Source organism: Rhopalosiphum padi, chromosome 4 (assembly GCF_020882245.1).
Source record: "Rhopalosiphum padi isolate XX-2018 chromosome 4, ASM2088224v1, whole genome shotgun sequence".
Lineage (NCBI taxonomy): Eukaryota > Metazoa > Arthropoda > Insecta > Hemiptera > Aphididae > Rhopalosiphum > Rhopalosiphum padi.
Genome location: NC_083600.1, coordinates 1,188,674 through 1,213,977, shown reverse-complemented (window position 1 = coordinate 1,213,977; position 25,304 = coordinate 1,188,674). Strand labels below are relative to the sequence as shown.

General features: G+C 28.2%; 1 protein-coding gene across 2 annotated transcripts in view; it reads right to left on the bottom strand.

The window, feature by feature from the left end:
* Positions 1–25,304, bottom strand: part of LOC132928924 (extracellular serine/threonine protein CG31145) — a 68,433-nt gene that overhangs the window by 19,516 nt on the left and 23,613 nt on the right. Inside the window, exons 2-3 of one of the 2 annotated variants that reach the window (XM_060993873.1) lie at positions 9,878–11,050; positions 8,486–8,578 (exon numbers count right to left, since the gene is read on the bottom strand). In XM_060993873.1, the coding sequence (XP_060849856.1) occupies positions 8,486–8,578; positions 9,878–10,392 (608 nt within the window). In that variant the 5' untranslated portion in view covers positions 10,393–11,050. The remainder of the gene's footprint in view (positions 1–8,485; positions 8,579–9,877; positions 11,051–25,304) is intronic. The other variant, XM_060993874.1, reaches the window with a different exon arrangement.

Sequence of the window (25,304 nt, the reverse complement as noted above, 5' to 3'; positions counted from 1 at the left end):
TTTTACGTAGATAATATATTATTATTATGTATATAAACGTGCGTAGGTGCGCGCAATGATATTGAAACGACTCGGTGGCACAGCAATAAAATAAAACAAAAAAACAATCCGTCTCTGCAGAGGTCTCGCGACGATTCATTGCACAGCGCCAAGAAATTGACCAGAATCCAAAAACACCGACTAATAAACACACAAGGGACCCATAAGTTTCACTGAAGGACAAACACAAGATATTTGTCATTACATGCATTGTACGGATATAGATATTTATTATTGAGCTTCGTACGTATGCATATTGCATATATTATATATATTATTATAATATGTGATTCAGTATCGTACAATACGTGCATATACGTAGCGCATGCATATTATTGATATAGATTTTATAGTAGGTGCTATATAGATATACGTCGTTATTAATATTATTTTTATTTAGATGTCCAATACCTGTAGATACTTTTTGTTAGTGTACAATTTGTCCAATCTACTCTATACATATGCATCACTCACGTAACGTATGTATGCATAACTAAAACAGCAGCTACAGTGCAGTGCCAAGTACAAAATAAATATGTTATTCATTCTGATATTTAGGTATGCGTACGGTTAGAGTAACTGCGGTCATTGTTGGAAATTTATGGAAATTTATCGATAAAAGAACAATATTTTATAACTGCTCGAAAATAATCACGCGAAGTCTAGACACAATACCTTTAATATTTGGACCAAAGTACGTGATATTTACAATTCAATGTACGATTTCAAACATTAAAATATAATTTACTTTTGCCTTTTTGTACCTATAGGTAGATTGTTTATAAACAAGAAACGCTCATGTTATTGATTTGTTCTTTACAGTACTTTCGTATTTATTTTAAATATTTTGAGAAATACTAATATTGTAGGCACTAGGCAGGTACTTGTAACTTAAAAATTAAAATAATACATAATATCTAATTGTTAAAATATATTATATGCCTATTGCATTGTTTTAACTTTTAGATAAACAAACTTGAGAATAACAATTAAAAGGTACCATGTCGTATATGTTAAAATAAACGTAACCAGATAACGTAATAAAATTAATTCATTTTATTATAGCATAATGACACATGCAATTGTGTATATTTAATAACCATTAAATATTGATATAAAAAGTATGGATAGGAGGTTAAGTACAATTAAAAACTTTTTAATATTTCGAAACACAATAAACTTGTTACCGTTACAGCTACAAGTTACAACATTTAAATGTAATTTCACAGATTCTAAACGAATTTTGCAGTTTTAATATTTTAAGTTTTAACATAAAAAATTACGGTCTGACGTTGGCCACGTTTTTGATTAAAGTGATAATACATTTTATTCCATAAAATAATTTCATTAACACGTAATATTTTTCAATAAAAATCGGTGAAATCGTCTTTTTCCTTATTTATCCGCGACGCATTTAACTCAAATTTTGACTTTTGACAATGTCGAGTGTTTTCATAGATTTGACCGGTTTAAGAAGAAAAAGTGTGTAATAGAAAATAGCATGTCCGACGACTGCATAAGGCTCGTCACGTATGTGTGTTTGTTATTGGTTGGAAAAATGTTATGACAAAATATATTTATATATAAGATCTCAGTGTTTGTTCGTTTACCAGTAAGTTGGAGTGAGGATGGTACCCATTCGTAATATTTTTTATCGTGATGAAATAACAATGGGAAACATGTTTTTTCAAAAAATTGTCGTACACGTTTGAAATTATCATTTTATTTCCTTTTCGACGTATATATAATTCCGTAGAAACAAACGTACGTGTGTTTGGTATTCTTCACGAGTACACTATGGTCTATGATGTCTACCGTCCATGGTGTAAATCTATTCCAATTTCAGGTACATAATTGCGAATTTGCAACCAACGGTTATAGTTTAGACTTTGAAGTAAGGTAGACGAGTACATAAAATCGAGTGTTTAATTATTTAATTTGTTATTGCACAAAATGCATACGGTAACCGGTGGGCACCTAAGTATATATTATATTAACACGACGTACACACTCCAGTTGTACTAAACATCATATTTAATATTAAAATATACCTACGCCCTACACACCTACTCAACCAATGCAATACATAATTTCGTGTACTTTGTACGTACCTATACTGCGTACAATATATATATATATAATTACTGTGTAGGTACCAAATGCTATAATCAAACCATTAATGAATGTATCCGTTATGCAATTATATCATATTTATATATGTATATTAATGTATTAATAAACACTTTTACATAAAATGGATAAAAAAAATTCGTTATTGATGTATAATATCATTTAGTTCTTCGCGTGCATATGGCAACAATACATTTAACACTACAGATATTTCAAATGATATTGCCGTGGGCGGACGATGTTTTCGTATGTTATATGATTAAAATCGTAAAAATAGAACTATGCTTACTTACTATGTTAAATATTATCTTATAATTTATAGACTTTGAACATACTACTATTATTTTTATATTCATTATTAATATGATGTTTAATTGTCAACTAATTTAAATTAGTAACTTTGTGTTATCGATATTTTATGTAATCTTATATTATAATTATAAACCTATTTATTGTTGTATAATATGTATTTGATGTATGTATAACTACTACGGTTATAATTATTTTCAAGTATCTTTTAACCAATGATTGGACGAAATTATAGATAAAAAAGAGTGACTAAGGGTCAAAAATACAGATATTTCTGGGTAACAAAATAAAGTTTGATCAGTTATGTTAGTAATCTACAGAACTCTAGAATTTTATGTATTATATGAATTATATGTACTAGAATATTTATATCAATACTATAAATTATAATACACGTTATTCTGTAGTAATGTAATAGGTATCTATCACATTTCAGTATTTCATACAGAATTCATTGACTAAATTTAAGTTACGCTAAACACGTACTATAATTTCAAAATATATTTATTCGTATATACCTACGCATCGTATTCTTTATAATATTAAAAACAATTTAATTTTTAAAAATAAATTTGAAAAACATTAATTATTTTATAAGTACCTAAGCTGTACAAAATGAACGCAGTGGTTAAATATTACCTATTTATTTATTTTTTAATTAAATATTGTATTTATAAGTTATAATAATTTAAGATCTATTGATCCTTGTTTATAGATAACTTACAATAAATTATTATAATTGTGTGTGTTACATTTAATGGATTAATTTCTATGTAATATGCATATTGCATATTGCGATGGTTAGATTAAGTTTATACTACTAATAACTATGTTATACTATATATTTATTGATTATATTCTATGTTAGATCGACAAACTTTTATAAATTTGAAAATATACAAACATTATTACTTGTGTATTGTGTACAATTAGGTAGGTATAAAAATTAAAAAAATATAATATCAACTACCTTCATTATATAAAATTTAATATATTTTTATTGTTAAACTTGTATTGAATTTAATAATTATAACATTTGATGAGTATTCAGATATTAATTTAAAGTTATATACGTACTATTATACTAAACATAGTAATGTTTGTTCTGATCTATAATCGACTGTTCATTAGAATATTTTTAATAGTGTAGGTACCTCCTACGCACCTAATCTTGTATACAAATATTGAATTATGCATTTAAAAAAAATATTTTTAATTCCCACTTGAGATGAAGACGATCACCATGAAACTATTATACATTATTTCCACTATTCGTGTTGCGCCTGCACACAGTCCTGCAACACTCGTAGGTACTTATAAGATACAACAGTTAAACAGGATGATCGTAACATCTAAACTATACCAACTAACAAACTATACTCTATAACACAAGGTTATGTTATATTATAAAATATAGTGTAACTACAGTGAAAGATATAGGATAATTTTGAATTCCATGTGTTTCAAGATTGTGTTATTTTATTACGTATATTATATTTTTAAATAAAAATTTTTCTCACTATTGGAGAATAAGTGTGGTTTAATTTTCAGAATTTATATTATAAAATACACAATATAAATTATAATCAATTTAGGAAAAGGGGTGATATTAATATACATAATATATAATATATATTATAAACAAGGTGATTCTGAACACTTGAAGTGAATTCAAACAATCATTATTTCAAAATTTATAAAACGTGTTTAAAAATATAATCAAAATAAAACAACAACTTTTAAAAAAAAATTACAATATATTTTTAAGTATTTTTTCTATTTTATATGACAACACACGCTTTTAATATCATATTATTATACAGAATATTTTGTTAGAGTATTTTCTATATAAAAATAAAAACTTGGTTGAGTATTCTATGAATTAAAATAAAAGTACCTATTTAAAGTTTAAATTATCGAAGATCGCATTTTTCGGAGTACCATTCCACATAGACACCCTACACCAGAATTTATAATATACCTATATAATGTCTTATAAATTACTCGTCTGAATTTGTACGTATCAAAATACTCCAAAAAATATTCTGCTTCGGAATATGAAATTTAAAATAATATACGTAAAGTAAAAAATTTAAAAATATATATAACAATAACAAATATTAAAAACTATTTTTAATTTTTGTTATATTACGACTGAAAGTTATGTAAGAAAAATAATATTTCCATAAACCTTTAAAGATTTTGAAATAACGAGAATTCAGCGATAAACGAATCAATAATCACTCTATTAATATATATATATATTGTAGGTACGTATATATATTACATGTTTAAGTCATCAGATTTGCATGCATCAATGTGTATTATTTATAGGTACTTATATTTTTTTTCAATGTTCTATATTTAAAATGTCTAAAGCTGATAGCTGATGGTTGTAATAGAAATCAAAATATATTTATTTAAATGTGTAAGGAATCAAATCTTATGAGAATTTTTTTGGTACTGTCTGTTGTAAATTATCAAAGCAAGTACAGTGATATTTTTGATTTTCCGTAAAGATTATTCACCAATAGCATTTGAATAATTAGCGCATTTACAATTATTTTATGATAATCAAATAAAAGGTCATATTGTCTCCAACCCGAACTTAGCCAATTCATGTACACTTTAGTACAACTGAGCCTATACCAATGAATATTAATTAAAATTTATAGTGTATATACACCTACTTGCTAATTAAAAATTATTAGAGATAAACTTACATTTAATACTTTAAACATTAAAATGTTTTGAAACAATTTTAAAAAAAATCACTCAAACAGAATTATTTATCATCGAATATCAGAATAAATATTAAATTTTAAACTCGATCACTTATTTTAGTCACGATTTCGATTTCAGCTAATTTATGTTAATACACTATGTATTTAGTATTAGTATACCTAAGTGTTTTTACCGAAGAACCCAAATAATGCGTACAAAATACAAATTATTATTTCAACTAAAAACTTGAAAGTTTTTCAAAATCAACAGTTTTTAAATTAATAATTGAAAGTTTATTCAGTCGTGGTATTTGCATAATAACCGTACTTCAAATGCTGTTCCAAAATATGTTTTAATGTACCTACATTTATTTTAAAAAGTTTTAATATAAGACTTAGATTTATTTACTCTTTGTTTAGGATGTTATTTGGTTTAAAAACGTGGTTATAACACGAATGCGTAATTATAAGGTAATTGCGAGAACTAATATGATCAGAATGATATCCGATTGACTATTTATTGTAAGATAAGAATGTATTAATCTAATAGTATTTAATAAAATAGTTCGTATAATATATATTATAATAATCGAGTTGTTCTAGAACGAATTTTAAACATGCATTTGCATCGTGACTCATGGTTTTGTTTAACCAAATTATCAAACAGTTGAGCATAGACTTCGCGCCTATAAGTATACGCTATGTTCATGTAAAAGCCAGACCAAATTAAAAAGAGGGACCAAGGATCATGAGATAACAACTCTTTAAGCCTTATAGTATTGTATAAGGTATCACGTATTAAAAGTGCAAGTCATATTAATAATGCAATTTTATGTATAACTGCATATTTATGATATTTAATTACCTTTTCTAAATATTTTGAAATACTTTTAAATAAACATACATTATATATTTAAAATATTTATTTTTGATTTTATATTTAAAAAAAAAAGAAATTATATATTTAAAATATTTATTTTTGATTTTATATTTAAAAAAAAAAGAACATTAAAATGCTTGAATTTTAATCGACAATAAATTTTATGGAAATTTATATATTATTGACTTAGTCTACATTTCATTTAAAAAATATTTAATCGTCATAAAAAAGTATTTATATACACCACTAACAGAAAAACTTACTTATACAAATTTTGATTCTGAAGAGCCACATAGAAATGTATTAAAAATATATTTTCAACAAGTGTGTATGATATAATAATATAATATGTATATATTGCAATGTGGTTTTGGCTATTACGATTGTGATATGCAAAGCAGTGTACCATGTACCTACCCCATCGGTGGAAATTCGATAAACTGTTATTAGGATATTGGGAACTTACATTTTAAAATATACAAATATTAAAAAAAATGTTTTCGATTCACTTGATAAATCATCGTTCCAGCTCATAACAAATAACATTGTAAAAATATATTTTTTTATTATTATTATTATTTATTTAATAGGTATGCATCAAATCCGTATTGTTATGTGGCTATTGATAGTAAGTGTATATTGTCAAACCAGCTTATAAAAAATTAGATATTTTTTCTTTAAACCTATATCATTTATGCTATTAAAATATTCTTAGTATATTTTTTAGAACATTTTTATAAATTTTTAATAAGCCAAGTATAAACACTATTTTTCATTGTTTTTAGGGGAGCTTGGACGATCCTAATGGACTAACCGCCTTCTCTAAATTTTCACCAATGTTGCATGTACACGAGTGATTCGGTAAGTCATAATTTAATTAATTACTGTACATATTATTTTTGGTGATGTATATATTATATATATATAAGCATATTGTGCAATTTACATTGATAATAATAAAATATACAACTTAATATTATATCGATGGATATTAATTCCGAATGTATACACGGAACTTACTGTGTGCCAATATAATAACTCTATATAGTGCATTAAACGAAATGAAAATCTGAGAAATATTTTCCACCACAATTTATTTTTCCGCACACGAATACACTATAATTTACACGTAATATTATTTATAAATTATAATGCATGTTTCGCGGAACCATCGATATAATACTACCTACGTAATATTCGTGTTATAATGGCATAGTGCAATACAACAATATGTCAATATATACTTATAAGCTTGTTACTGTATTATACTACTATATACAGTTCTAACACGTGATGGACATTTAGATGGAGTGTGGCGATTCGCATGTATTGTCTCTGTCTTACAAATGACAAACGTATGTGACATATCAAACTTGTGTTTAGCAGTTTCGATTTTATGTAATAGCCTTTAGCAATATAGTGAATTCATTTATTTATCCTATTATATTTTTACCTTTATTTTGATTGTTAAGCGAGTTACGAGAATTTTTAAATTACCTATAATATTTTACGTATGCAAAATTGCTAAAAAATTAAAATATCGTAAAAAACTCTATATATGAAAACACAGTTTATTTTCTTATTTTCGAGTTTAATAATAATTAATAATTTGTCAATTCACTCTATTATAGGTTACTACAAAAATTGAAAAATTTAAACTTAAAAAAAAATTTAATATGTTGTACATTTGTAAGACTAGGCAACATATATTGTTAGTGTGGCGCATCTTCTTAATAATAGTTATTAAATCATAGGAAGGTACCTTCATGAGTCATGACGAATAGTTTACCGATATAAATAATGATGTGATCTAATTAAACAATGCATTTAACAAACTAAATAAAAATAAATAAAATATTTTTTGGTTAATTCATCGTGTTTGTTTATTATTTCAATAACTCTACGCGTGGTTTATCAACTAGAATAAACTACGTATCATTCGACGATGTAGAAAAATATTATGATAAAAAACTAGAAACATTTAATTTTAAAATTATGTATTTTTAATGCATCAATAAGTTAACAGAGCTATTTGATTTAGTTTTAACTAGCGAGGAAAATGGAAATGAAAGAAATATTCTGTTTCCAAACTTCCGCAGCTGGTTATTCAAATATTTATCGGATTCACAACGACCAAAAAGTTACGGTGCATTTACGTCTATGTACAATACTTAGAGATTACCAATATTATATATTTATATACACATGAGATGTAAACATTTTCAAAGTTTCATTAGAAAAATATTATCATCGTTTGATAATATCACAATTTAATTAAAAACTTAGAAATGTAAAAATGCATTGTAAACATGTTGATAATATGTTGTAATAATAGACAATGATATGAACACAAACGAAATTAAGCACAAAAGAGCCGTGAGAAATTATTATGATTATTATTTACTGTTTTCTATAAGTCATATTTGGAAGTGGATCGTTTCTCCAGAACCGATACGGACCATGTGTGTGTTTGGTAACTTTTTCGGACTCTAATCGGCTGTCAAAAATACATATCATAGAATAAAAATGTGTTCCATATTATTATGAATAAACCGATATAATTGTTAATCAGTTAAAAGAATTAAACTGTACGCACACGCATAGATAATATAATTGGGGTATAATACATCATACATGTAGCGTATGTTATACTCTCAACAACAGCTAGCGCGTTTATTATGACCTTTTCTTGAACTGACCTCTGATAAGCACATTGTCAGTCGGATTCTTTCAGAGTAATCATATTTTATAACATTGACGAATATTAAAATATGTATAATTAATAATGACGATTCGTCAAACAAAAGTATAAGCTATAGATGATGAGAATCTGAAATAGAAACAAAATATAAATCGCGTATGGCACAAAACGGAGCGTCGGCGTACGCTTGTTATCGGTTTATGTATATATTAATATATATCTAACATTAGAAAACTGATGATTAAAAAAAACAATATAATATTATACAGTGTGTGCCCGTCAATGTAACATTTTTCCAACTAGTCTATTCGAAATCGGTCTTTTTTTTTTGTAAGTTTAAACTGTCGTGTACGGCCACACATGCTTTTGCTGACAAACAAAAACGACAATAAATAGCTGTTTAGCATAATTTTTTCAGAAAATTTGTACACGAATAATCCGTTCTTTCACATTTTGTATGAAAACGAGGACAAACACAAATGTTTAAATATCGATAAAAAAAAAAAAAACAATATGAAGAATACATTTGACGGAGTCTATTTGTAATGACGTAATTAACCAATATAATTGTCCGCCTATATGAAAACAAATAAATCGAATCGAAAAAAAAACTATACCAACTCACGGAAAATCGACTAAAATATTATCATAGCTTAGTATAATAATATACCATATGTCAGTTGGTAGGTATAGTATTCGATTATTATGCAGTGGGGACGGGACGCACGTCGAGAAGACGTGTCGAAATAAATAAATATTACATCACGACTAAGGTTAGGCACAGTACGAAAAAAACCGATTTTTAGGGTGTAAGAACGGCGGTGACGAGTAGAAAAAAAGAAAAAAGTATGAATTCGTGTGTCGATATTAAGCAAAATATTGTTGATTGATCGCGTTATATCGTAACAAAGTGTTTGGCATTGATCTTTGTAAAAATCGTGGAAATAATCGACACGTCTGATGTCTGTAAAACTATTATTTCGGGAGGATTGAGCCCTCAAAAATGTCTCCTGTTAAACGCGTGGCTGGGTGGATTTGGTGGGTTTACTACTTAGCCGGTAAACCAAATAAAAATATTCGTGTGCGAGCACTTACCGCAAACCGTCTTCCAAGTACTCGACGACGTATTCGTTGCTGATGGTGCCGTCTTCGTCGGTGTCGTCGACGATCACGTCCCGGACAGCCGTCCAGTCGAGTACGTAGCCGCGGTGCCTCTGCAATTCGGACGACCGGGACAGGCGCTCGGTGAGATCGGCGAACCGGTCGTCGGCGTACAGGTCGGGCACGGCGGGCCTCGGACGTCCGTCGGCCGCCTGCGGATACGGTTGCGGCGCGCCCGATCGGGCCGGTTGCGGCTGCTGCGGCCGGACGGACGGCATCAGCGTGGACGCGACGAACGACGCGGCCGCGTTCCAGGCGGACTGCGCGTCGTCGGCGTCCCGGGACCGGTCGGACCGGCCGTGAAAGTGCGAAGCGGCGGCAGCGTCGCCACCGCCGTCGGCCACGGACAGCCGGCGGGCGTTCTCGTTCTGCATGTCGACCACGAACAGCACGGTGACCAGGACCAGCGACAGGCAGAATCCGACCACCACGCGGTCACGGAGTTTCATGGCGGCAGTGCGTTGTCGTCGCGTGTCCGTCGGCGTCGGCGGCTACGGTTGCGGCTGCGGTCGGCGTGACGAGAACACGACGCGGCGGTTAAGTTGCAGCAAACGGCGTTGACGAGCGGCGACGGCGTCGGCGCCGGACGCATCGGATCTGCCGCTGCGCGTCGCTGACAAACCGGCACCGGCGGCGGAGTGCCCTACGCCGCGCCCTCCCGCCACCCGACGGTGTTTGTACAATTGTTTTGCGCCGAAATTTTTTACCACAGATGTTGCGACTTTAATTTTTGTTGTCGTCCGCGGGTCGCGCGTACTTGTGTTTCGACTACGCGTGAACAGTTCCGTTTACGACTGTCGTATCGCGTTTGAGGTCCCGCGACGGCTTTCGGCTCTGTTCTGCCGCTGCTGTCGGGTGCACCGCAGCCGGCGTTATCGTCACGACCTTTGACCGCCGACGTGGCCGCGTCATCGCCGCGCCACCGCGTGTCCCGCGGCCGTGTCGTATTCTAATCGCAGCGCGCGCGCCCCCTCCCCCACCCGCGCCGGACTCAACTACTGCCGCGTCACGGCCGCCGTCGTCACGAGCCTCGCGCGCATCTCGGCCGCCGCCGCCGTTCCTGGCTGTAATTCGGGTCCCCGCGATATGGCTGCTGTCCTGCACGTCCTGAAACACACGATATTTAAACGTATTAGTGGCGATATCTCAATAATAGTCCTCTAACTCTCTCGGCAGTATACAACATTCGTCCGCGGACAACGCCGGGATATCGGGACTTTTCTCGGTCGACCGCGACGGAGGACGGCAGACCGTTAATACAAATGATAATAAGAGGGCAGGCTTAAAGCTGTAGTGTGCAAGAGATATTGAATAATTTGACGTTGTTAATAATAAAAGTTACTCATTAGATAGAAAATCATAAAAAAAAAACAATATAAGTTTTTTAAATTGTACGTTATATTCTGTTTTTATAAAGTGCAAAATTTGAGTTAAAATTACTAATTTTAAAACACGTGTCTTATAATTTCTAAGATTAAATAAATTCAAAATAATTTCCACGAAACGAATTTAGTTCGAAGTTCGACACTGTATGCATATCAAATTTATAAATCATAACATTAATATAATAATATTCGTATTTTATTTTGACACGAGTATTTTCCGCTCGAGCGCAGTTTAAACGTCACGAGAAACCGCATGACTATCTAAGGTATCACTATTTTAATATAAACTTGTACAACTACGGTATAGTTATACGCGTAATTAGAACCATAATATTAATAATAATATAAATAATTTCCAAATAAAGGTATACGCTATACAGTCACATGATCTCAATAACTTTGTTATACTTAAATCGGTAGATACCTACTAATAATAACTAACTTTGTAACAATTAGTGATCGTTAAAAGACGAAAATTGTCAGTGTACTCAACAGTGTCAATTATTCAATATAATATAATAATATTTTGCCTTTATTATTAGTAATCAACTGATTTAGTTTGTAAAAGCGTGTGATATAAATACTATTTGATTAGTTGGTCGTGATTTAATGTGATCTGGTGGTTTTTTTATTAATGAGGTCGCTTGTTTATTGCCGTTACACGCGTGTTGTCGATATAGTACACCTGCGCGACAACGACTCGATGATCTATAATATTTTAAAACTGTAAAGCACTCACTCCAATAATAGTGACTAATGTTACTATAATCGTCGTCACACGTAACTCATTTCCTGTACACACAACTTTAAGCTCAATCGACAAAACCAACATAAAATTATTCTATAAACATCCAACCGTTTCCGTAAAACCAAAATAACTAGCTATAAGTCGTTCCCACGGGTATATAATATTGTGTTATTACACGCAAGCCCGTGGTTCGAGTTGCCGAGCAACAGGTCGCGCCGCGTGCCATCCTGACAGTTATTTGCCCTGCGGAATCGTCCGCAAATATTTAACGAAATACAGGCAAACGGATGACTTTTGTGATCATAGCTTTTTTTCGTTTACTGTGTATAATTTCATAGCGATTATAAAACTTTAAATATAATAACATGATTAACATGCATAGTCGATTTGCGTAAATCTCGGAGGGTATTAGGGATGCTTAGCACCCTGAATCCTATGATTATCATTAAAAATTTAGACGCGTACCACTAAGGATCAAGATCAACTATTGAACTTGACAATTAACCACCTTAAAAAGAAATAATATGTAATAATGACCATGTTTTAAATAAATATGCTGAAAACCAGTGTACCTACATCGTAATTAAATGTCTAGTGACAATAATATTATTACTTATTAGTTATTACTTATTATTGTTATTTATTTATAAATAAAAATAACTTGTTTTGTAAAAATGTTACAATTTATTTAATTCTACAATTGATTTAATTTATTGATAGAAATATTAAATGCAACGGAAATTGCAGTGGCGAGGTAAAAAGGTACGTTAGGAGTTATATCCAACATCATTATATATATTTTTTTTTAATATTATTTTTATATTATAGATAGTTGTTATTACGTACTAGTTATTAGTTAATATCTCTTTCTTCCGCAAAAAAATTACATGGAGTGGCAAGAAATATGCATTTCCATCCTATATAATAATCTTAGTAAAATTAAAATTATCGAAAAATGTATTTTTCAAATTTAATGTTCACTATACATATATACTTATGTTCACATGCAAACATAGTTTTGAAATTTTCACCCGGCTTTTTATTCATTCGCTTATTTGAAAGTTGAAACCCTAATCCAAGCAGTATAGTATAAGTTTGTCAAATAATTCTGGGTTCGTTCGGTACCACCTCGTTAAAAGTCTTTCTGAAGTTTTTTTTTGACTGTCGATACGTTATGTTCATAAATCGTTTTCCGTAATTCATTAGTCAACAATTTTTTTTCATTCTAACACGTGTTATAAATTTATAATCACAATTTACAATACGTTTCGCGAAAAATGACGACTTTTCAAAATCAAAATAGTTTGATGTTATAGTCTGTACTCTGATTCATTGATATTTATTATATTACCTATCACAAATAACAATTTTACGTAATATATACAGAACTATTCAATTATATCTATAGTAGCTATTATAAACTGTAGGACGTCAAAATTAATACCATATAATAGACAATATTAATAGTTTACTACCTTAATACATATTTATAATAGAAGTCAAAATATCATCATATTTTCCGAGTTAACACTAAAAATAAATTATCGATTGTATATTAATTTCATTATTAAATAGCAAGTATAGGTAATATGTATTGTTTTGATTGTTGCTGTTGCATAGTGATATTATTACGTTCAAAACAAATTAGTAAATACGTTGAATTCGTAGAAACATTTAATAATAAAGAATCTAAAAAATAATTATTTTATCGTAAAAATAATAATTTGTGATTATAATACTATGATGAAATCGTATAATATGTCGAACATTTAAAATAACATAGATAAAATAGCCAACAGATAAAATTCACGCATTATCGCTCCGCACTGTAGAACATATAAAAAGTATTAAATAATAATGACCTCAAGTACCGCATGTTTAAAATTTAAAGTTATAAAATAATTTTCAGCAGCATCGATTCGACTTCTTTTCACGGAATAGTAATTTTATCGTGACATTATATTGATAACTAGTACACTTCAGTGCCTAAAATATAATAATAATAATTACATAATGAATGGTGCACACAATCAATATTTTTGAATTTTAATATAACCGATTTTCATTTTAATAAAAGGTAGGATCGCTGACGTGTTATTTACTAGAAAATATATTCTTAAATTGAAATTGCAACCCATGATTCCCGATTATAAATTGTTAAAGTTTCGTAGTTATACTCTTTGATGTTATATATACGTATTACATAATAAATTCGTGTTCATTCAAAACGATGTGCAAACAAAATGCATACACAGTTCAAACACATTAACTGGCGTAAGTATACCAGCTATATCTATACTTCCATGTACGAGAGATACTTTTTGCATTTTCAAACGGAAAATGTAATCAAATAGTCAAGTTTTTAAACTTTTTGTACATTTTATGCATGCAAACGGTTATTTTCCATCGTATAAAGCATTGACAAAAACTGTTACCTACCCTCGTTACGTAATTAAAAAAAATATCTTTACTAATTTGTTCGATGGAGAATATTATGTAAAATGTTGTAAACCTACACGAGTTCCACCTGATTTTAGTGTTTTGTGATCGAAACTTTTATTAATAATAAATAGCTAGTTAACAAAACCACATATCCGAATAAATGGTCAAATCTTATCGCCAAGCGATACAGCAGAATAACACTGTGAATCTTCGGAAGAATCACTGGAAGTGTGCTCGTGTTTTTTCTCGGTCTGTCAATCATTATATTTTGTCATTGACATGATTCGTGTAGTTTTATTCCACTACTAACTTCTAGAAGAAGGGAAAGCTCGATCAAACATACGTGCTAAATACCACCGACTCTGTGGCACTAACCTCAAGATCCTGGAAACAGATATAGTACCACTGGATAGACTCCTAAATTCCACTCAAAGGCAGACCCAACATGTATTTACGGTCGGGGCACTTAATAGACCCATTTTCCATTGTAAGTTGTGACATGAGATTCTTATATATTACTATATTAGATAGATAAACCCCCCCCCCCCCATCAAAAAAAAAAACAAAAAATGATTAAAATTTATGTTTTTTAATATTATTTTTTTCCGACGGGGGTGGCATTTGCCCCCAATACACCCCTCCATAGATCCACCTTTGATTCCACTTGCCCCGAGGAGTAAACTTATAATTTTGCACCATCGGTCCCCGGATCAATAACCTGAGGTATAATTGCTTATGGTCAATTTTTGTACGCCCCCCTCCCCCCACCTACACCCGTTTCGGAAAGCGACTACGATACTTGTATATAGTAAAATCTAAGTATATAAATTTCTGATTTTGTTTATGATAATGTACTAGTTCTACACTACTACTCAACATCATATTATTTAATTAGGCTCCAATATATTGAAGATAATTTAAACGTAAAATATATTATTATACAAGGTATATATTAATAAGTCAATTACATTTTATATATTTTTAATAGTTACCATTCGATTGTCATAATATTTTGCTTTATTAATTTACACTACGATATTTTATTTTTCACTTAACCTGTCGTGGCTTTGTGTATCTAATTCAACTTAAAACGATAAAAACCGAATTTACTAATATTATAAATATTAATATTGCACCCATATAATAAATAATAATATACGTGAGTGTATTATAATTTATAAATACGATTACGAACCACCTGTTACTTATTATAAAAATAATATTATGAACCGTTCCACATATAAATTTTTCGTATTTACCCATAAATAATACTATATTTTGTACAATTATTTATAAAAATATCTGTATACATATATGATATAAATACTTATGTACCTATATTGTATAATACATACTATTATGTTGAATTCGATATTTTTATTTTATTTTATTATGCAATAATATGGAATCCTATATTTTCTTCTTGTGGTACTTTTAGTCTTCATAATTATTTTTATATCGTATTATTATTAAATAATATATTTTAAAATAATATTGACAATCGTGAAATGAATGATTAAATTCCATTTTACTAAAAGATAGCTTATTGATTTATCAAGAATCATTATTATAAATAAAGCACATACAGTTTTTATTTTTACAGATATCCGAATTGCAAATGTCTATTTTGACATATGTTTAAATGACATTTATATTTTTCATATATCCAAATATAACACAATTGGTAAAAAAGTTTTATAACTCAAAAGTGTTGTGTTTATTAAAATGTTATTACATAATATTGTATTTAACTAATTTTTTTTTTATTTTAGACATTATATTTTGTTACTATCTACTATGGAAACTATGTAGGAATTTTCCAATTTCAAAGGATCTTCAAATGAGTAATTTATGATTTTCAATAGGATATGGTATTCATGATAAAAGTGTAAAAATAAAATTATTAATTATTACTGTCATCATCATAATATTAGGACAAGGTACACCTGTTATTTATAGAGATCTACTTAAATAAGTTTATACAACATATTGCTACCTGCCTATAAATCTTGTGGCGTGGGTGACAAACATTCAGGTGACATTCATGTACAGGTGTATACACAAAATGTAATATTTAGGACGTTTATAATGGGTGGCACATAATATATCTCTATTATTGTCAGTTTTGACATATAAGTTATTGTTGTATTTACCGATCTACACAGAAACTCAAATAATTACGCTTTTTTTCATTGGCACATTTAACTAAATTAAGTACCTACCTAACCTACACGAATTTAACCTGTTCGCATCAATGTCCTAAAACGTGTAATAATCGCATAAAATGTAATAATTACCCATGTACAAAGGAATTAGTGAAAACGTGATATCAAAAGTTGGATATATATTATAGAAAACATTTATTTTGAAACAACTTTTAGAATTTAGTCTGAACCAAACTTCGAGTAATCTCTAATTACACTTATGATGTAGGAAGTATAAAGTCTATTTTTTTTTCAATACATAATATTATCATTATTGGTTATAATATATTGACAGTATTATGTTTTAATATATTAGCTGAAAAACATAGCTTCACCCGTGTACAATTTCGAAAATAATAATTGTACCTCCTATTTAATTTTATTTTATTTATACGTTCAATAATTATTTTCTTAGTTTTCTTAATTAATTCGAAATAGTTAAGTTCAATATTAGTTATCATTTTTTATTATATTCGAAAATACAATAATATAATATTATTTTATATTAATTATATAAAATAGTTTTAATTTTATGTTTTGAGCGGAACGATAAATGTATTGATTTTATGCAGTGATATATTTTTTGTTTTTTGTTTTTTTTTTTTGTTTAAAAATATAATAAGTTGTGGATAAGATGCTTCAATTTAAAGTTTTGAGAGTGATTTTGGTCGTTTTGGATAGAAAATTGGATCTAGCTTGTATTTTAGAGAGATTTAAATTTTAAAACTTATAATCAGGAAAATCAAATAAAAATTTAAGAAAAAACCGGAATTTTTACGCTAAGTCCGATTTTGACTTGATTGATATCTTTATTTTGATTAAATTAAAAAACTAAAAATTCGAGTTATATAAATTGTTATAATATATGGTATGATTGTATATTATTATAATAATTAAATTCTACATTACCCAGAAAAAATTATATCATTCTACCGTAATACTAAAAGTAAAATAAATGGCTTTAAAAGCTGTATCAGAAAAAAAACATATCATGAAATACGTATTATACTTATGAGTTATGATATATAGGCTAACATATCGTTTCCGCTCAGGATCGTTCTTCGTATACAATGAGTCAGTGATACACCATTGAATTTTAATTTAACACACCCATTATAGTGACCCACCTATCACGTCATAATGTACAGCAGAGCGGTACCCACTCGCCTACCTTTTTTTTTATTTTATATGTTTTTTAGAGTATTGGATACAATTGTTGTTTTATAATTTAGTTTGTATATGCCATATTTTACCTGAAAATCGACGACTCGCTTGCGCACAACGAAATCAATTGTTTACCTGAAAACGGATCACTCGTTTGCGCACAACGACACATACACATACACATGTATAAATCGTCACAGACTTCAGTACTTTCAAATTATCAAATATTTGATAGCATAGCAATATAATCTTATAATCGATTGTGTAAATGATATCATTTTGGATATTTCGTCTTAGTATCTGATACAGTTAGTTTCATGTTTTCAGATTATATTTAAAAAAATTATTTTGACTCTAACAGCAAGTTTCTACTAATCTTATGGGCTTGTGATCAAATAGTAATCTCAAGATGACGAATAGCGCAGAAAGTTTCCATAAACATTATAATAGCCAATTTTATATACCACATCCACAAATACATCAATACATTGGATATTCTCATGCAAATTCAAAGTAAAAGACAGTCCTAAGCCTGTTAAAGTAAGAAAGAAAATGTATGCGCAAACGAGTTCTAATACTAAGGATTTTCGTCACGGGTAGCCAAAATATATGTGTGCAATCGAGTTGTAAAAAAGGTAAATGTGCGCAAACAAGTTGTAGCCTTTTTACCTTCAACCTACTAATATTTTTTATGCATTTTAAGAACTATTTTCTATTTATCTTAAAGACGAATAATTTTCAGCGTTATACTTTAGTAAATGTTATTTAAATTGACAGCAGATAATACCCACACCTCTGGACTGAGCTATCTCCCGACTATAACTAATTCGTGACTACTATAAGGTAGGTCCAGAATCATACCACTGTGTTACTGTCACTTGTTTACGCGAAAGACTTATTTTACAATCCACACCTATAAATGTATAACTATATAGATAAAGTACTTAAAGAACACCAAACAGAAGTGTAATTAAATCTAAAATCAAGTGGACAAAAAACGACGAATTGTAACTCTAAAGCTTTTTCCAATAGTAAAGCATGAAACATGTACACAGAAAAATATTCCAGAGTGTACTACTTAAAAACTGTATGCTTTGAGCTTTATTACAAGGTACTCATTATAATATTACTGTACATTGTAAAACCTCAATGACTATTATTTTAATAAAATATACTTTAATTTTAATAAAATGTATTTGTATTTATGTGATGTTGATTTTTGAGTTGCCTTTTGGGTCATATTTTCGCTTGTGGATTACAGTTATTATACAGTATTTATCGAAAAATTTTACTTACAATGTCATGTTTTAGATAGGAACAACAAATAGGTAACGTTATAATAAACACGCATTTACCTTATATTGCTATCAATGTTCTCATACTACAAGTATAATATAAATTATTATAAAGTAGTTAGTTAATGTGCGCACTGGATTGGGAAATCATATTATTTGTTATGTGTATGTTTTGTAGGTGTTATCACGTTTCACAATTTCATAAAAATATATACACATATAATATTTATGTATTTTACAGTTATTGTTAGCAACTGGCATCACACACATTTTTACTAAATGACGGACGGCTTTGCTTTAAATATTTATAACCATACAATTTTTTTCCTGTTATTTATTTTCTGACTATGCAGTATGCTCACAATATTTACAATAATACTTATATTCTATCATACGATATTTCATCAATTTGTTACGTTAAATCACGGATAAAATATTTTTATTATTGACCACTTAAGAATTACCAAAATTAGATCCATTCACAATAAAAACTACCTAAACTAAAACTCTTAATCCCATACACAAAATCCTTTTTAAATTGAATTCACTGAATAAATAAACCTATAGCCTTAAAGTAAACAATTTTTTTTTCAAAAACCGTTTTTGTGAAATATTTATTTTATCGTTCAAATTATAGATCTCAACTAGCCTATAATCTTTCAGGAAATGGAATACTACCTCAATAATATAAGAAAACCTTAAATTGCGTATTTACATTTATCTAACGTTAACAGCGTTATCCAGAACTAAATACAATTATCATCGACGTATGATGTGAAATCTAGGCCAAGAATAACTCTTATCTGAGAAAACTTAACACAGTTTTTTTTTTTTTTGTTTATCATTCATCGATTATATATCGAACAAAGGAATTTGTGTTCTCTTGATCATTAGGAAAAATATGGTGTACAAAACATTTCTATTCAACTATATTATTTAGCTATTATTATTTACTTATTGTGCTTAATAAATAGTTTGAGATATGTACACTGTAAAAGTAAAATATAAAAATTAAAGTTTTTATTAATAATAACAACTCAAATCTATAACTACTCAACAATGAACAAACGTTATTTTTTAATATTACACTTAGTTCTTTTTCGTATATTTTCAGTAGTAAAGCTATAGATAGTCAAATGTTTATAAAAATATTTTAGGCAATAATTATAAGTAATTTTTAAACTCAGTTTGATAATTAAATGAATATAATGTAAGCTATCGTTAACAAAAATATATTTGTTTAAACCAGTCGTGGCCAAACTTTTTTTACCTAGGGCCATAAAAAAATTTTTTTTTTACCGCGGGCCTTTTTTTACGTAAATTAAAATTTTTTTTTTTTACGTAAATATAAAATATTATAGTTCTTTCGCGGGCCAGATATTAAATGATGGCGGGCCGTAGTTTGGCCACCACTGGTTTAAACTATTGTTTATATGTTTTGATTTTATATTTTATTGTATATGCTAATTATTTAAATTATTATGTATTCTTAATTTTTAAATTTTAATGTTTAATTATCGATTCTAATACTAATCTAAAGAACGGCAATATGCTAAAATAGTATTATCTATTTTATTTGTATGTTGTAAAACTCAAAGCAGCACATTAAAAACATTTCTGGTTTTACTATTATTACAAATAAATATAATACCTATAAGAAATAATATTTCACAGATATTTATATTTTAAATTTATAAAATTATATTTTATTAATTAATTTTAGATTAATTATTCTGATATATGAACAAGATAAAATAACTTTATTGTGATCTAAGTTGTTATTAATAGCTGTCCTTATTAAATCCAAAAGAAAATTAGAGACACTATAATGCTTTCGATTCTTATTCTATTAAAAAATAAAACTACAGAAGACGATCAAATCGTATCTATACGTATGTATTTGCATAGAATAAAATCATTTTATTTATATATTTTAGTTATATCGTAACCCTTTTAAATTGTTTGTACTATTTACGCTTAAGTTTGTCAAAATTAAAACTTTAACGAATTTGTGTGTAAAATTGATTTCCGGTGAGTTGATCTCTGTTTCGCTCTTCTCCGTCATGTTTGTTTCACGTTGGTCACTGGTTCCACTACACAGTTGTATACCGTTTAACGCTTTGGATAATTTAACCATTAATTAATTAAATGTGATTAATGGCCCGAAACACTTATCCAACGTTAACAAATTCTACGATAATTACTAATGATTTTTTTTAGCAATAGAAACTAGTATATTCAATGAAAATAAAAACGTTTCCACTACAATTTTCTTGTTTTTCAAGTGAAAAATGATATTGATTTTACTACAGATTTCGATTTCTTTGCTGAAAACAAAGCAAACGATCTTTATTAAGTATATATATACATAAAAAATACTGTTAACTAAATTAGTGTAACTAATTTTATCAGATTTGAAAAAATATCATTCATTTTATTATTTGTAATAGTATTACAGCCTGTGTGATATAAATATTATGATTTTTAATTAATCAAAAACATAAATTGAATAAAACAAATAAAATCAATTAGCAGTAATAATTCGTATGTATTCGTCATCCATAAGCAACAGATATGAGGCATCTGTTTCTACACTGGTCATTTGAGACATTACGGTTTGTGAACTGGAACATCACTTTAGAAGTGGCATACTTGCTGTTTGCTTTGTTAAGCTTAGTAATAGTGCTGATAAAAACTAAAGCAAGCATCTTCGTCTGTCAGCCACTCAGTAAATCATTCAAATAGAAGTCTTACTGTACAGTACATTGAGTTCTAGAATCAGATATTCCGCAACTAACTTCAAGTAAACACTGTTTGACAATTAATGACGCTAACTTGGTGCCAAGGTAATAGTGAGACTTTTATGTAGATGGTTGACCGAGAGGTTATCAGACTGAAGTGGCTTACTTTATCAACACTTATCTATACTGAGCTCCACAACGCAAGTTGATGAGTAAAAAAAAAAAAAAGGTAAACAGCTAGTAGGTATACCTACATAATATACGTGAATAAAATCACTATCTTTCGAAATCAAAAAAATAATAATTCAAGTTAACTATTACAGAATAAATAATTCGTAAAATTATTTTGACAAGTATTTCATACATTAAATATTAATTATTACTGATGGCTAAATAAATTAACTAAATGTAAACAGTTGTATTAAAACGTCTCAGTGCTCTTTAATATGCATTCATAAAAAAAAAAAAACATTAAAGTAATAACAGTTTTATTTTTTTTAATAAATATTAAAATAGCGGTGAAGTAGTTTAACACTTACCAGATATAATTTAAAAAAGGGGAAAAGTAGGTAACCGCCGTCCACTATATAGTAGGTATCGAGTGAACCACGTCATTGAGAATAAGTCACTATGATAAATATGTTAAATTTGAATTCAATGTTACTTTATTGCATACAAAAACTATTCAGAATGGAGACGGTCTGTTAGCATGTGTTATTAAGTATATTTTATAATATTTTTATACATTTATATTCTTATAATTTATTTTACTATTAGTTATATGGTAGATGTTTTACTGTTTTAAAAAAATTAAAATATTAATATAAATATTTTGAAAATATCATTCATGTTCCCTCTAAACTAAAATAATTATTCTGCGTTTCAATAAATTTATTTTGAAATTTAAAATATTAATATTAAATTATTATACTTACAAAAAAAATAATATATATAAATATAATTTATCCCCCGAAACTGCTATATTATATAATATATATATTAAGTTGACAGGTAACAATGTGGGTGTTATTGCAATACTAAAAACTTCTAACGAGTAGATTCAATTAAAAGTGAAAACTCAAAAATATATATATTATATTCCTATACAATATAAAATACATTAGATATCTAATATGGTGAATAAAAGGAATAATTTTAAACAACAATAAAATTATCGATTCAATTATCGGTGAAAAATAGAATACACATATACATGCATTATATGTATGATATTTCCTTTCAAGTGTTCGATATTCGAATATGAAATAAGTGTAATGCATAACTATATATTATTACATAATATTATAATATTATAATATTATATTAGTTATTAACACTTTTGAAACTCGAAGACTAAATTTATAAGTACGAAAAGAACAACTCTCAAATTAATTAAACACTCTCTTATATAACACGCACTAATAACAATTTTTTTTTTAATCATTTTTTTTTTTTTATTACAATGATAATATAGTATTGAATAAATACAATTAAGAAAAGTAACCAGAAAGCGTGTTTGACACATTTATCAACTAAATAGACATTGTGTTGTTTGTAGATCAAGTCAACGATAAACTATATGTTGTTCGAAATGATCAATATTTAGTGAAAAACGAAAGTGTAATATAAATCAGCGTGTTAACGTTACTAATATACTTGATATACTATATATATACTTATTTATAGCTAAAGTACATGTATACATATTTAAAGCATGTAATATTCATTATTAATTAAATAGTTTCTTATTCTGGAAAATACAATTAATTAGAATATATTTTTTTAAATTAATGTTTTATAATATAAATATAAATATTAAATTTGTAACCTTTTTTTAACATACCAATTGAATTTTTAAGAATAAAGTTATAAAGTTATTGAAGTATTTTCCCTTTTTTGGAAAAAAAAAAGATTTAAAAAATAATGATTGACGAGAAGGGAAGTATACAATAAGTATAATAACTCAGCGGAGATAAATTCCAACAAAAACCTTTTTTAATTTGTTAAGATTATCATTAATGTGAAAATGTTACTATACATAATATTGCAGGCCCAAGTCTATAATGGTTAATAACTATAGTTATCAGTTATCATTCATGATTACAATATATACAGTTGAGTTTGGAAACATTATATGAACCCATTAAAAATTTGATAAAGAAGATAAAAGACACTCGGTTTTAAGTTTTTGTAAAGATATGCTCGTATTTATCTAAATATACTTTAATTTATTGTACTTAAATCGTTTATACAACGTATTTGAAAACAGATCGTTAAGTATTTGGTAAATAATATTATGTTATAAAAATAAACGTTTTTCTTTGTAGAATGTATAATGAAACCACGTGTACTGTGTACCCTAAACTCAAATAGAGAGTACAAATCGTGGAAGTGTGGAACGTAATTTATGCTACGTAACGCGTGAGACATTCATAGAGAAAACGAATCTGGTGTATAATATCATCTTAAAATAGATATTTATAAACATCAGTGTCTACATTATTTTATTATTTTTAAAAGTTTATATAAATTTGTAGTTTATATAAATATTAAAATGTACCATATCGCTTGTCGCTAAAAATTATATTATCCATTCATCAAAAAATGTAATCTTTAACATACCTATTAAATATTTTGAAGGGATTCAAGATTCAAATAACATTTTTTTCCAAGTCGTCGGATATAATCAGTCTGATATTATTTTAGCTGAAGAATAATTTCCAATTCCAACACTGATGATGTTTGTGTATATTGTACCTATTATATTTATTTCATTCATAAAACAAGAATAAAACTGTTTACAAGTATTTTATAACACGTTTAAAAACTTACATTAATTACTACATTAAACACTTGCACATGACTTTTTAAGTTATAATCATTTAACAATTTATCCTGAACTAATTATTTAACCTCTATATATTATATAATTTCTATCTAAATACTACATTTAATCAGTCAGAAGTTTTGTTTTTTTTATAATCAAAAACTATAGACACTTGACATTTTCACCCAATATTTGTATTATAATTTTATACATCATCTTAAAGAAATAAATAACCAGTTAAAAAAGTCATTTTTCAGTCGATACATAAATGTAATTAGGGTAAAAATAACTAAAATATTATTGAAAAAAAAATTATAATAGTAAATAATAATAATATTTATATTGACTACTATGGAAATAATATATTATGTGATACTCCTGACAAAATATTGATCACTGATTTACATGACATTTGATATCCCGATCAAAATGTTGATAACTAATTTAGGTGTATAGAAATACTTTAAAGTTTATAATAAACTCTTAAAATCAGCTATGCATGAAGTTATTATTAAAATGTTCTAGATTTTTTTTTGAAAATTTAATGTACTAAAA